At 40.7% G+C, this 15,614-nt stretch overlaps 1 protein-coding gene across 2 annotated transcripts; it reads left to right on the forward strand.

Annotated features, from left to right (window-relative positions):
• Positions 1-66: 66 nt before the first annotated feature.
• On the forward strand, positions 67-13,254 carry LRRC39 (leucine rich repeat containing 39). Of its 2 annotated transcripts, XM_068141046.1 has the most exons (11): positions 67-1,914; positions 2,347-2,497; positions 4,004-4,068; positions 4,536-4,736; positions 6,601-6,706; positions 8,345-8,501; positions 9,108-9,244; positions 10,369-10,514; positions 10,886-11,038; positions 12,140-12,279; positions 13,028-13,254. In XM_068141046.1, exons 4-11 carry the CDS (start codon positions 4,612-4,614, stop codon positions 13,075-13,077), a joined length of 1,014 nt encoding a protein of 337 aa, XP_067997147.1. In that variant the 5' UTR covers positions 67-1,914; positions 2,347-2,497; positions 4,004-4,068; positions 4,536-4,611; the 3' UTR covers positions 13,078-13,254. The 2 variants fall into 2 exon arrangements, with proteins under 2 accessions (XP_067997147.1, XP_067997146.1); XM_068141045.1 differs by lacking the exon at positions 4,004-4,068.
• Positions 13,255-15,614: the final 2,360 nt, after the last annotated feature.

Below are 15,614 nucleotides of genomic sequence, written 5' to 3' on the forward strand. Positions count from 1 at the left end.
CTGTTGTTAACTGAGTAAACCTCTCAAATATTTTACTAGTCTACTTTCTTGGCAAGTACCTGCAGGGGCACTCTTCATCAGTTATGAATGAAGGGGGTATATTTATTCAAATGCTTACCAATAATTTCTATTGATAACTTAGTACTCTCAAATATTCTGTATTTTTAATCTTTAAAAACGTTCCAGTTAGCTTTGTTTCTTATAGAAAAGTGTCTGTCTATTTTAAAAACCAGGAGGATCTCATTTAGGTAAGCCTGACAGTAAGCAGAACATGTTCTGAACACTTGCATTGTATTGTTGGTGTTCAGATACTAGATTTTTGAAGATTAATCAGATACAACAAAGAGCTAATGCTAAAAAAATACTCTGTGTGATAAGGGCTTTTTAAACTTGGATCTGAGACACATAATGGATTCATGTAAAGCCTTCAGAACAGACAACAGTTATGTGGCTTTAAGCTAACCTAAAGAGATGATGACGATTGCACTGGTTGTTTACTAGGAGATATGAATAAAACTGTTGGCTAGATATACCTCCTAGAAACACAAGTTGCACAGATAGAAAAGACCAGAGAGCTGTGAGGCACAAAATGGACACTTTCTCCTTTCTTTAGATTCTCTAGTATCAAAAACTGCCTTCACAAGAGCATTTTCCAAAATTGTAGACCAAAGTTTTCTATTGTACTTAGCTGTGAAGATACAAGACACGAGTTTACCAGACACTGAATTTCTGCCATCCTTGATGCTGAGACTGAGTAAGAGGAAAGCAGGTAATCTAAGGAGGGAAGCATGGAAATATACATGTAAGGTGCTGTTTTTTATTTCTATTGTGGTATAAGGGCCTTCTATATGTAGGTAATTTCTTGCAGAGTTTGATTAATATATCATGCTTATCAGCTATTTCATTTTTATCAGATCTGTTTATTCTTAATAAAAAAAAAAAGCCACAAAGAATTGTAGTAATATTGGTTTAATTTGTGAATTTTATACAGGGAGTCCTGTATGGGTGACCCAAACATGTATTTCATCTTACCTGAAAGAACTGGCTGCACTCTACCAAAAGAACACAGCCTAATGGCTACTTTTCTACAAGTACATTGTTGTGGCAGGAGCTTAGTCTGAGCCGTGTTTTTTTTTAATCTAAAGACCATGGGAAAAAATAACTTGAGAAAATGAGTGTATGATAGAAAGCAATAAAGAGATCTTGAAATTTTTCAGACAGAATAATTTTGCTTACACAAGCAGCCTGAAATTTCTTTTGTCTTTCAAAACTGCAATAAAAGGGATGGTTATTTTTTGGTTTTTTTTTTTGCCCCCTAGCTCTAATTATCTGTCTCTTTTAAGGAGGAGGAGGAAATTAAGTAGCTGGGGTGTTTGGTTTATTAGCTATGATATTAAAAAAAGACTGTGGGAATTGAAGCTATGCCAAAACTGAAGGAAGAAGTACCTATAGCAAGGAACCTGGTGGTTCATTTTTGTAACTCAAAACACCCCAAACATAAAAGATGGAAAGCTAAAGCAGTTAATGTCTTCTAAAACAGGTATCATTGTTCAGGTATTTACTTGGTCATGACCTGGAGAGAGGTTTTCTATGGATATAATGTTCTACAGGGAACTCTTCAGAATCTAAGGCTAATTGTGAGGAAAAAGTATTTCTGCTGAAAGAGGCTTTTAACCCAATGTTTTACCCAAATATTTTTATAATTTCATCTTCACATTTTATTCTCCAGTGAAAGAATTGGTTAGAGTTATCCAGTTTTGTGGCTTCTGCCTCAAATAGTGACCTGTGATTATTGCTGTCTTTCTCCTTGTGGCTGAAGAAAAAGATTCTGAGACTTGTTCTTTTGTCTTCTCCAAGGGCTGTTTGAAGAAATAGAATGTTTAAAACATTTCATGATTGGAGGCATGAAAAGGGGTGAGTAGTAGCCCCTCTGCACATCCTTATAAAGATTACTTTTCTGCTTGGACTTGGATAATTTGCACTAAAAATCTTCAACAGGAGAATTTCAGCATGGGCAAAAGTAATGAATAAAATACTTAGTGATGTCATACTTTTCCTAGTCAGTCAGTTGCCATTTAATAGCACTTTGAAACTCGGTTATCCTTCAGAGAGATTACTAGAGTAAAACAGGTAATTGTCATTTTGAATTTAAACCTTGCTTATGTTTCATCATGGAGCATAACAAGTAGTCCTTTGTTCTTTCTGTTCACAATTTGTAACTTTTGCTATTGGGAATCCAGGAGGTTATGGGAGTCCAGTGCTGTTCAGTGAATTGGGAAGACATTTGGAGTTGTAAATGCTTGGGTGTCTGGCAGCAGTGCCTCATGTGATACCTTCTATTCTCAGCATAGGATAAAATTAGAACTGGACTGACATTGCATTGGAGTCTGGGTGACAGTCCTAGATGGTTTTGATGGTATAGACAAGATTCACAGTTTCTCTGCTCTTGCTTAGAAAGCACCAAGTCACAGAAAACACTTGAAAACACCAAATTGAGGTAAGTTTTTGTTAAACTCTTTCAGATGCTTGGAGGTAAAGTTGTTGGGAAGTCTAATTACTTAGGAGTAAATTTGCAGTTGTTTTACAGCCACGCTGGGGAATTCACTTCTGAATTGTTGGCTGTGATGGCATGATTATTATGGGATTTTTTTCCCCCGACAAATAATAATATCTAAGAACAAGAAGCTTTTGAAGTTATTATATAATTGCATCTCCCTGAAAAAAAGCTGTATAATGTGGTGGTCTTTCATATTTCATGGTTTATACAGCAATGTTTATTGGATAATAGACATTCCACAGCAAAAATAGTTTTCCAGTATAGGCTTTACTAAAAATAAGTATTTGACTGTATAGTCTGATACTGGCTTTAGCAGTATGTATATTAAGAAATGTCTACTTTTTGCACCCTTTATATAGAAAGCTGTCTAGTTTTCTACCTAAAATGGCTTGTAGTTCAAAAAATGTCTCTAAACAACAAGAAATTATAGATCAGGAAAATCACATTTATCAGTAGAAACTTAATCCTGAAAATTTAAATTGTAACCATGCATCATAGCAAAAAACTTCATACTATGTCTTAGTCACTACTGTTGCATATTGAGACAAGGAATGGGAAAGGTAATTACTATGAGGAGCACTGAAAAAGAAGCTAATACTTGTAACTAGTAAATGTGATCACATTTATGTGGGGAAGAGGAGGAGGATAAAATCCTCTCTATAGAGGAAAGAATTCCAATCCCTCTTTAGGAACTCAAATGCCAGACTGCACTGTGGTTGCCATTTGTGTCACCTGTCAAATCCTGCCATCTTTCCTTAACAAAGAGCAGTTAAGAATCCTTAGTAATAACCTACAGGACTAGATTATTTGAGTATTATAACTTGATTGTGATTTCAGTATAATCAAGCTTTATAAATAACTTGGATATTAAATGTAAAACAGAATGGATGGACAGTTTGAACACAAAAATATTCACTAAGCAATTCTGATTTATCCATGCCACACAAAATTACAGTGGAACAAATTATGATAGAATAAGATAGCTCTGAAAGACAGACCTGCAGCTGTTATTGTAGGGAAGTATATGTATGAAAAGACTTGAAATTCCACTATTGTTATTATCTACCTGCTTGGAAGAAAGTTATCCCCACTTTTTTGTTTTGAAAGGATACATAAGACATAGTTCTTACCTGTCACTGCAGATATTAATTAAAAATGTGAAAGGGAGAATTCAGATCACAAATGTTCAGAGTACACTTCTGTTGGCATGAAGGTTAGCCTTCCAAGCTTGCCTGAATATCAATAACTTGCCTGCAGTTCATGTCCAAAATATCTGCTCCCCAAATACTAAGCTAATGGCAGTAAGAATGCTTTCTAGAGGGCTGCACTGATTAGGATGACTGAGTATCCTGCTTTTCAGCTTTGCAGGAAAATACTTATTAATGATCTCACAGGGAAGAGATGACTTAAAAATTTGAGGTTGAATTTTGTTGGTTTTTTTTTAAGTGTGGATCCTGACACTCAGCAGGGCCTTAGAGAAATCTGAAGAATTTAGAAGCCTTTTCTTAAAGGTAATGCATTACTAACAAAAATGTATTATAATGAGTGAAGGAAATGAATGCAGATACAATACACTAATTTATTTTCAGCAAGAGCTGAGTTTCCCTCAGGTGCAAAACTCCTTTAGTTACAAGTGTTTATATCAGGTAGCAGCCAGGATGCATCTACCAGGAATTAACTGCCTTAAATTGCAGGTAACAGCTCAATTTCTTCCTGGAAAGGGAATAAATGCTTATCTCTATATTTAATAATTATGGAAGGAACTGAGAGAGAGGCAGTTGTTCACTAAGAATACAGAGAGAGTGCAAGAATACCATTTCTTATTAGAAGAAAATTTAATTAGGTGCCATTATCCATTTTTATAAGAAGAAAGCAGTTGGTAAAATTATGTCAGTTCTGTACATTAACTAAATTTAGTAATATAATCCAAATGAGTGCTGCATATTTTAGTTTTCACATCACTGTTCCCATCTGGTAGGCGATATGTGTACCGATGCATTGAGCCTGAAATTCACAGTCAAATTCCTGTGACTGAATCTGAAGATGTAAGGATCATGACTGCAAATGTGGTTTGCCTTGGAACATTCTCTGCAGTGAAGACACTTTGGGAAGTGAGAATACACAAGATAAATGAAGAATTACAGAAAGAAAAGGAGTTCAGACAGAGATCTGCAGGAAGGTAGGTAAATTGTTTAATTGTCTGAGAAGTTATACCAGTCGCCTTTTCAAACTCATCCAGAGTTCAAGTCTTTAGTTGTTATTCCAGCAGAATCCCCACTGATTAGAATCTAGCAAAATGGTCAGGTCAAACCATGAATTGTGTCCTGTGAAAACAATGTTAGTATATATACTAAATCACCTAAATTCAGATATGAAAATCCTCTCCTGTGTGGATCTGCAAACCCATGGAGATTTAATTCACTGTGCTTTCTGTTCAGTAGAGGCATTAACAGTCTGGTCTGCTGTCTGGTCAGCAATTCCACGAAATGTGAAGAAATTCAGCATTCTATTTTTGGAACTCTTCTTAATTTGTCAGGTGTTATTGAAATGGAATAACAAATTGAAAATGTACTGGTGGAAAATACTAGCGTAACTCTTGTTTAAGTCCCCTTTGGAAATCAAGCTAAAAGAATCCTTAGCTGATTGATCCTGTTTGATCACACTTACCTTTGGAACTGAAGGCTTTTGTTTTAGGAGAATGCTTCAAAATCAGTGGCTTTGAAACTTAAGTCCACATGACTTCATTTTCATCATGTAGCAGCAAGGCAACAGAACACAAAGTTATGTCTCCCTTGGGACTGTAAATCTGAAGAACTGTAAAATTCTGTAGGATTGCTATAAATTACCTCAGCCTCAAACTGACAGTATATTAGCATCCAAATAAAATAAATGTTGTTTTACTTCCAAAAAGACTACTGTCTTTGTTCCACAAAGTAGAATAGGTAGTAATTTTTGTCTCTCTTTGCTGATGCACCACTGATGGATCATCTTTTTGGAGAGCCAAGCCCAGAGAGTGGTGGTGAATGGTGCCACATCCAGCTGGCAGCCAGTCACTAGTGGTGTCCCCCAGGGATCAGTGCTGGGCCCCATCCTGTTCAATATCTTTACTGATGATCTGGATGGGGGGATTGAGTCCACCATTAGTAAGTTTGCAGATGGCACCAAGCTGGGGGCAGCTGTTGATCTGTTAGAGGGTAGGAGAGCTCTGCAGGGGGATCTTTACAGGCTGGACAGATGGGCAGAGCTCAACAGCATGAGATTTAACACATCTTAAGTGCCAGGTTCTACACATTGGTCACAACAACCTCGTGCAGTGCTACAGGCTGGGGTCAGACTGGCTAGAGTGGCCAGGCAGAGAGGGGCCTGGGGGTACTGGTTGACAGGCTGAACATGAGCCAGCAGTGTGCCCAGGTGGCCAAGAAGGCCAATGGCATCCTGACCTGTATCAGGAATGGTGTGGCTAGCAGGAGCAGGGAAGTCATTGTGCCCCTGTACTCAGCACTGGTTAGGCCACACCTTGAGTCCTGTGTCCAGTTCTGGGCCTCTCAGTTTAGGAAAGATGTTGAGTTGCTGGACCGTGTCCAGAGAAGGGCAGCAAAGGTGGTGAGGGGTTTGGGGCACAAGCTAAGCTTTATGAGGAGGGGCTGAAGGAGCTGGGGTTGCTTAGCCTGGAGGAGGCTCAGGGGAGACCTTATTGCTCTCTACAACTACCTGAAGGGAGGTTGTAGCCAGGTGAGGGTCAGTCTCTTCTCCCAGGCAACTTGTGACAGAACAAGAGGACATGGTCTCAAGCTGTGCCAGGGGTGGTTTTGGCTGGATGTTAGGCAGAAATTCTTCACAGAAAGAATGATTTGCCATTGGAATGGGCTGCCTGAGGAGGTGGTGGAGTCACCATCACTGAAAGTGTTTAAAAAGAGTCTGGACAAGGCACTTAGAACCATGGTTTAGTTGATTAGATGGTGTTGGGTGATAGGTTGGACTTGATGATCTCAAAGGTCTTTTCCAACCTGGTTAAATCTGTTGTCTGTATCTTTCCCTTCTAGGCTATTGCTTGTCTGGGAGGAGAGAGCTGCTTTAGCAAAGCTCAAAGAAAAGGTTATTAATGAAGGTGGAAGAGCAATTTTAAGGATAGAGGAAGAAGAATGGAAGGTAATGTTGATAGCAATGAATGTTGCTGGGGTTGAATGACTGATGTATTAGAAAGCTACTGTTTACACCTTTACACTCACAGTTGTGCTATTTTTCATCTATGAAGTGCTCACTGTGCTTTGCTGCCAGTGAACTGAGATGCTGTTGTGAGAATATAAAAGCAAGCTGGTCTTCTCAGTCCTGAATGTTAAGCATTAGTCTGAAAAAATATAGCTGTGGCAGTTTAGGCTGGGTGCCTTCTGTTCCTGTCACACAAGCTACACCTCCAGTGTCCCAAGCCTCCAGCCCAGTAGGTGGTCACAGGAAATAGCATATTTCATACCCATAACATCCTACACTCTATAAATCTATCTACAAAGTGTTTTTTGTCCTCTTCCCTTTCTGCTCCTATTGGGAGATGCTCCCTATTGGGTAATGGTGGGGGAGTATCTCAAGGCCTCTTAGGCCTAGCCAGGCCTAATGCCAGGAGAAGAAAGGGTAGGGGCAGTCTCAGACCTGGCCAGCTGAGACTAGCCTAGCAGTGGGGGGGCAAGAAAGAGCCCTGGGGGGTCTTGGGTATACCCTCAGGTGGGGAGATGGAAAGTGTTGGGAAGCTTTTGGGCGTGCTGTAGGGGACTCTATACACTTTGGGTTTCTTTTGTCACTATGCTTGTAGCTTTCTGTAAAACACCAATTGTTTTTCCATTTAAACTTTCCATCACTTCTGCAATCCATTTGTGTGAGTGTCATTCTTTTACCCCTTTGGGAGCAAGAGAGGATCTGCCAGGCCTCAAACCAGGACAATAGCCCAAATGGCTTTTCTTCATTAGAAATTATTTACACTGCAAATTACAATTTTTATTACATAAATCCTCATTTAACATTAACACACCAGAAGTACTGAAATGCATCCAGGTGAAAACCCTCTGTGTTCAGCTGCATGAAAATATATCCTGGTGGTGTTTACATCTTTGTAAGAGTGAGAGTGAGCTGGTGCATTCCAAGAGGCTATTTTATTTTATTTTCTAATGCATGGGGGAAAGCAGTGAACTGTGGAATCAGGGATGGAGTGGAAGCTAACAGTCAGGTCTAAGCCACACAGAAATGCAGGTGTTAAGGAAGTAATGAGGATTAGGCCAATAAGTGATAGCCACACCCAGCAATACTCTGGTGGTCCTTAGGTCAGTGCTTCTTGTTCAGAGCTCATAGCACAGACTTTGTACTTTTTTTTATCCCTCATCTCTCCTGCTCTCAGCTGCTCACTGTTTTTCTTAACAGAATAGGAAATACAATGCAGATCACCATTTGGATGCAAAAAGCCATTTAGATAGGTGTATTCTTCCATTATATTTGCTTTGGTTGAAAAAAGGGGGAAAAACCAAAAGGCAGACTTGAGGTTTTTGAAGCAATGACAGTAGTGCTGATATCTGAAACCTAGGAGCAAAAAGCGGGCAAGTTAAGTGTGGTGAGAATGAACCACATTGATGGCGTTCATTTCAGGATGTTACAGTATAGCTTAAGGAGGATATAGATGTATATATAAATTATTTTTTTATTTTTCAATGTTTAATCATAAGGCTGTTTCAAATAAAATTATGCCTAAGCCTGTGTTCATGTATATTAAGCTGAATTTCTTCTGGTTCATATTTCTTGTCTTAGACACTACCTTCATGCTTACTGAAACTACTCCATCTCCAGGAATGGCAGCTTCATAGAACTAGTTTGCAGAAAATTCCTCAATTCATTGGAAGATTTCACAATCTTGTTGTTCTGGATCTATCCCGGAACTCAATTGAAAGTGTACCCAAGGAAATTGGTGAGCTTTGCTTTTCTTCTAAGTTGGTTTTCTAAGAAACCACACAAACATGCCATTTTTGTGCACTTGCCTCATCTAACGCTCCTGCTAAGTACTTAAAACAGATTATTTAAATCTGACAGATAGCTCTTAAAACTATCAATTCCCTATAAATTAAAAAAGGCAAAAAAAAAAGCAAAAAGCTGGCTGGAGGCGACATCTTTATGAAAGTTCCCCATGAGGAGATAAGCCTGTAAGCACAGCAGCTATTAGACATCAGAATGCAGCTAGAAAAATTATATTGAAAAACAGCTCTTGTGTTCTGAGTCCACAGCATGAGTCGCCTGTGTTCATAAGGGGCTTTTCTGAGGGTTTGGTGAGGCTTTTTTGTAGTGCAGTTCTGTACTAAAGAGTCCTGAAGCCCTAGTTTTTTGAATTTCAGTGTTTTTTTGTTTTTTTTCTTTGTTTTTTTTTTTGGGGGGGGTGTGTGTGTGTGTTTGTTTTGGGTTTTTTTTGAGGACACAGAACACTTCTAGAACAGTACAAGGGTCGCATAAATCAAGTAAAATGGTATTCCAGGTAGAATGAATGTGAACATTTATAATTTCTCACTTGTGCTCTCTGCAGGCCAGCTGACTAGCCTGCAAGAGCTGCTTCTCAGTTACAACAGAATAAAGTCTGTTCCTAAGGAAATAAGCAGCTGTGTCAGTTTGGAAAGATTGGAGCTGGCTGTCAACAGGAATATCTGTGATCTTCCTCCTCAGGTTCTCACAAACTGTTTTGTTTTGTTTAATGCACATTTTGCAGCAGCATCTTTATCAGAGCTGTTAGCTATGAAAAGGGTTGATGTAATTTATACTGCTGTCTATGCACAAAAAGTTGAACAAACGTTGTTCTGAGATGTTGAAAGCAACTAAGAGAGAATAGAAATAAGTGCTCATCTGCTACTGAGCTTTAATTTGGACTGACCTCAATGTGAGGGAGATGGGCATCTCCAAGTATTAGTATCTTGGAGATGACAAGTATGTAATGGCATTTGCTTGTTTTCATTTATTTTAAAACAGAGTAATGGCAATAGCTGATTGTGAGTTGCAAAATTAAGTGAGTCCAAACCTAACAACAAATTTTCAAATGAAAATATACACTATTAATCAGACTTCAGAGTTGACAAAAATCTGTGTGGATACATGTTACACAGCATAACGTACAGCGATAGCTTTTAAACAGGCAGCTCATAGCCAATACATAGTTCTGTCCTACTGGAGACTGTGACAAAGTGAACACCATGAAGCTTTGGTTATATGTACTTGAGTGGCATTCAGTGTCTAAACAATTGGACCAGATTTGCAATAGAACATTTTTGCATCACCTGAACATTGTAAAAGCACCTGAAGGCATGATTCACCAAAGGACTGCAACTAATACTGCAATACCAAATATTGCAACACTGAGCGATGCTGTGTTTAATTTTTAGAGTGTACTGCCATAGTACTAGGTGTCAGAACATGGAAGCTGTTGAGGTTCACTCTAAAACACAGTCCATGTAATTTGATCCATGAAGATCTAAATATTTGAATAGTGAAAAATGGCATATTGAGATAATAAGGACAGTAGTATCTAAACCTCCTTTTCTCCTCAAGGCTAGGGGTATGTCTGCATTGTAGTCATGGCATTCAGCTTTTCAGCAGTTAAGGCACTCACTACTAGGTGGGAGATAAAAGTTCTGCCTGGTGAGTTTCAAACCTACATACCTTAGGTAATGTAACTCCAAACCCATTCTGTTTACTAACCTCCAAAATGTGTTATAATGTTTTAAAATTGTTTCTTGTTTTCAATCAACATTATTACAGCACTTCTGTAATAAACTTGTGTTGAATTTCCCTTTCAGCTCAGTGATTTAAAGAAGCTTTCACATGTAGATTTGTGCATGAATCAATTTACTGCCATCCCTTCAGCTCTTCTCAACATGCCGAATCTAGAATGGTTAGATATGGGAGGAAATAAACTCCAGGAGCTTCCTGATGCAATTTACAGGTAAATAAAGCTCAAAGCTCACATTTTGGTCTCAATTTCATTGCATTGAAAGTATAATCACCAAATCCTACTTAAAAAGATTATTTTAATATTAACCTCACTACAAACTTAAGATTTATCAACTCTGATGTGGTATTTTGGATGAGCTGCAATAATGCCTTCAAAACCCAATAAACTTGGTATCAATTTTTTTTGCCAGCGGTATTTTCACTGGGTGGTCAGATGATTATCTTGGGTATTTGGGTTTCTTTGAGAACTGTTGTATTCTTTATGGAAGTCCTTTATGTGGCTGTGAATCAAGTACTTTATATCAACAATTCATGAGATGAATTTTCTAAATCTCAATAATTACCCAAATATGTGTTTCACAGAATGGAAAATCTCCACACTTTATGGCTCCAAAGGAATGAGATAAACTCATTGCCAGAAACCATTGGTAATATGAAGAATCTTAGTACTCTTGTTCTTAGCAACAACAAACTAAAAGATATTCCAGTTTGTATGAAGGACATGGCAAACCTGAGGTAAGAAAACAATGAAAATATAGATAGAAATACTAGAAGATAGGCTTTAAAGCCAACCTGGAGTTGTATAATCATAAAGTGATACTGAGGAAGTGGAGAAGGCATGTCCGCAGGTCGTCACCATACCATATAAAGCAGCATAATTACACAGACTCAGAACAGCTGAGGACCTGGTCAAGAAAGCTGTGTAGCACACATCATTTAAAGAAGCTATGATAGTCACAGTCCCAAACAAAAACGGAGACTGTAATATGTTTCTAAAAGGTCCAAGTACCACTTTGGCCTTTTATACTGCTCTCTAAAGCCAAGAGCTAGCCATAAAAAACATGTGACAAGCATAAAAATGCCAAACGTAGAATTTTGCCACCAAGAAGTCAAGCATTTGTACTTAAAGACAAAGGAGTAGATGTAAGGACCATTCTGTGATTGTGTGGTATGGATAAAACTCTGCTATACTTGGTTTGAAAAATAAAAAAAAACAAAGGATGAATACCCATTTTTAATGGATAGAACTGGTAAGATTGTGTGCTGGGTTACACCCATCCTGGGGAAGCAGGGCTGCGAGCCCTGCGAGCAGAGATTGTTTTGTATATTGAGACAAATTTCCCTGCTGCTTGCATTTTGAACTGAATTACTGGATGCTGGCCATTTTGGAGAACCAATGTTGGTCTAAATAAATGGCATGTAACCCAGCAAGACAATTCCCATTCTAAGATGTTTTGAAAGCAGCAGTGTCTCTTTGTAAACAAATAAGGCCCAGGGGTGGACCAAGAACAGAGGGAGCTAAGGCTGGCAAAGTTGGGAGGATGCAGGCTTGTTCTTAGCCAGTCATCTGTAAAAGTTCAGTAAGGCTGAGAATGGATTAAAAACCTGAAACTAAACTGCAGTGGGATTTTTTCCTTCCCACCACAATCGGATATCGTTATTATAAGGTTCTTTTGAGCTTAGTTTACTTAATGCTATTAATACAGTGATGAGTTTAGTCTAAGAAAGACACTACGTTTTGCTCAAAACACTGTTTGAGAAATCTTAATTCAGTTTCAAAACAGTTTCTCTGAACAAAACCTACTGAACAAGTAACCTTTTCTGGTGAACTGTCAGATTCGTCAACTTTAGAGACAACCCACTGGAGTTACAAGTAACACTCCCTCCGTGTGAAAATAAAGAGGAGGAGGAGGAGCAGGAAATGTTTGGTATTGAATTCATGCACCTGTATATTCAGGAGTCACTCAAGAAAACAGGTATGACTTTTTTATTAATTGTAATGTCTCTGGAATACAGTGGTAAAAGGAAGGCTAAGCTGGATAAAAGAAAGCTACGATCTGTATACAAACAACATGATCTCACTGAGAGCATGTGTCACTTTTATGAGGAGTTGGTACAGCATGTCTTCATATGAACGGGGTATACTCTAATAGGAACATACTCTCATCATGGAGAATTGGAGTAAGTGTGCCTCAGTTACCCTCCAGCCTCAGTTAACTGGAAGTTGATTACTGTCTCTTGTGTTTCCAGTTTAATTAGTTTATGTAGCTTGGGTCTTCTCAGCACTGTCTCATGAATCACTCTGATAAAAAGCCCAGCTGTTGGTAGGCCCAATGCTTGCAGTAAAAGACCAAAACAAGCACTTTGGAACAGACATGCAGTTGACAGCTGTTACTTACTGAACTTCTTAGCAGATACACTCTCTCTGATCTTCATTTCATACATAGGGAAGGTTTAAAAAATAAATAACTGAAATGCTCTTTATTTAGAATGCTAAGCCATTTTTTTTTCTTATCAGTATGTCATGAGTGAATAATCAAATTAGCAAAAATCTGTTTGGATGACAGTTTATAAATAAGTTTTCTTCATTAATAGATTCTCCTAGCAGAGTAAGGGCTCTGAAAGTACCTTAGCCTACTTAATTTAAGTGGAATTGCAAAGCTATTGTAAACTTCAAAGTGAAAAAACCCCTAATTTTTCCTGTTTTAACCCATTATTTTTCAGGAAATCTAGAAAGTTGTGCTTCTGGTCCTTCCCTCAATGCTAATGAATAAAGCAGGTAACTGTGGAAGAAGCTAACAATTTGACTTTTTCCTAGCAAAAAGGCATACAACAGGTTTAAAATTTTCTTAAAGATTTTATTTTTCAGCTGATGAGAATGGGTTTGCATATTTGTAATTCCTAGTGAACCTGGGAAATAAAAACCTTTTCCTGGGTACAGGAAACATGAAGCCACCTCTGTCTTATCACTCCTAGAGCATTTTAGTGCAGGCTCTTGATTTTCTCTATCATAGCAAGATGTATAACTTTCAACCAAGCATCTCAAAGCAAGTTCTAGGAAAAAAAGCAGCTATACCCACCAAAGAAAAAAAAAAGGGGGGGGGGGGGCAATAAATGCCATGCCATTACTCTGAAGAATAAGAACTGAATAAGTATCATCATCCAAAAACATTCCACACAGGCCATTAAGTTTAAATATTACAGCAGAGTTGGTTTTGGCTAAATCTTTCTGCTCAATTTCCCTGACCATCAATGAGATCCTGGAATAAGAATCTGCTGCCCTAACAAATAAATATGCTTTGTGAGGAAAGCATAGTATGGCAGTAATCCAGACTACTGTGACACGTAGTGCTATTGGATCTGTCCACAGATTGTTGTAGGCTTGGACATTAAAAGGCCTTCCTTTTAGGTCTAAGATAAAGTACCTTCCCAAAGCCCAGAAAAATAGATAAAGGCATACACACCTCCTCAAGTAAGCTCAGGCCAAATGCAATTCAATGTAACACTTTGCAATCTTAGCATTGAATTATTATTATATTGAATCTGCCCTTGGAAAACCAGACAGACAGGAAACAAGGGTGGAAGATAGGTACGGACGATCCCCACACAGGGAACACAGGACAGGCTCATACGGTTGAGCTCTGAAAATTAAGGTGACTGAAAAGGCTAATGACGGTAATCCATAAACTTGCAAGCGACACAGAAAACGGTGGGAGGTTTATTCACTGAACCTTCCAACGCAGCAGCCTGAGCAAACAGGGCAGGAGGCAGGCCTAACGCCCTGAAGACGGTAACTACTCATGCAGCAGTAGGGGGCCGGGTCCTCATCCCCCACCTGTCACTCAGGCTGCAGTCGGCGACGTTTCCAGTCCAAAGCAACCGGCAAGACCCTGCCCCTTCCCGCTCCTCCCGCCCCGCAGTCGAAGCCTTAATTTAGAGAGAGAGCTGCTCCAGCTGCGTCCCCTCCTCTCCCCCGCTCACGGGTTCCCGAGAGCCGGAGGTACAGGCCCTTGGCGCGGTGGCGGAGTAGGCGTCCGGCGCCTTACCCAGTGCTCGGTCTGCAGCTAGCCGCTGCTGTCGTAGTGCCTCCAGCTTCTCTTCCGCCATGGCTGAGGGGCAGCCGCGCAGCCGCAGCCCCCGCACTGCCCTTGCGTCGCCGCGGCAGGCGCTACCAATGCACCACTGAGCACCCCGTGCTGCCGCGGGGCGGCCCTGTGTGCCACAGAACCCCTCGTTGCTATGGGACAGGGGCGGCACGCTTGCTACGGACTCCGCCCCTGCCTTGGCTAAGTGACGCGTTGCTATGGATTCGGCGCATGAGTGTTAGTGCGCCGCCTTGTTACGCATGCGGTACGGAGACGGTCTGATGGACACGAGCCGAGCCGAAGGGAGCCGAACTCAGCCGAGCCGAACGGAGCCAAAGGGAGCCGAGCCGAATCGGAAGTAGCCGACTCTTAAGGGGGTCTGCGGGCATCTGAAGTGGGTCTGGGGGTATGAAAGGGGAATTTGTGGGCATCTAAAGGGTTCTGGGGGCATATAGAGGCGTCTGGGGGCCTCTGGAGGGTCTTCTGGGGGCTCCCGGGGGCGTCTCAAGAGGGTTCTGAAAGAGTCGGAGAGGTCTCAATGTGATTTTGGGGGGTCTGTCAGGTCCCCACAATGTCTGGGCTGTTCTGTGGCGCTGTTAGGGTCTCGGCGCACTTAGTGCCCTGGACTCTCGCGCTCACTGCTGCCGCCTTGTGGGCACGGCGAGGTACTGCTTGCTGCCACCAGCTGCAAAGGGGGCTAGTGGCCTCCAAAGGGGTTTTGGAGGCATGTAAATGGTTTCGGGGCGGGCGTCTAAAGTGGTCTGGAGGTCTCTGGAGGATCCTCTGGGGACTCGCGGGGAGTCTCTGGAGCGTCCTGAAGGAGGTGGTGGTGGGGTGTCAGTGAGGTTTAGGGGTCTCTTTGGGGTTTCAGGTTTTGGGGTCCCACAGGACTGGGGAGGTCTCACTCTGGTTTCCAGTGTCCCTACAGCCCCATGACCCCCAGCCATGTCTTCCTCTGCACCTAAAGGCGAGCTGGGGGCATGTAACGGGGTTTAGAGGGTGACAAAGTGTGGCTGGAGGCATCTAAAGGGGTCTGGAGCATCTAAAATGGGTCTGGGTATATCAAAGGATCTTTCAGGGTCAACTGAAGTGGGTCTGGGGACATCTAAAGGAGGTCTGTGAGCACGTCGAGGGCATCTGGGGCATTCTTATGGGGGTGTTCAGGGATCTAAAGTGAGTCTGGGGGTAGCAAGAGGGGTTTTGGGAGCATCTAAAAGGTTGTGCAT

Source organism: Melanerpes formicivorus, unplaced genomic scaffold (genome assembly GCF_026170545.1).
Source record: "Melanerpes formicivorus ecotype bairdi unplaced genomic scaffold, bMelFor1.0.p_v2 SCAF_7, whole genome shotgun sequence".
NCBI classification, from domain to species: domain Eukaryota; kingdom Metazoa; phylum Chordata; class Aves; order Piciformes; family Picidae; genus Melanerpes; species Melanerpes formicivorus.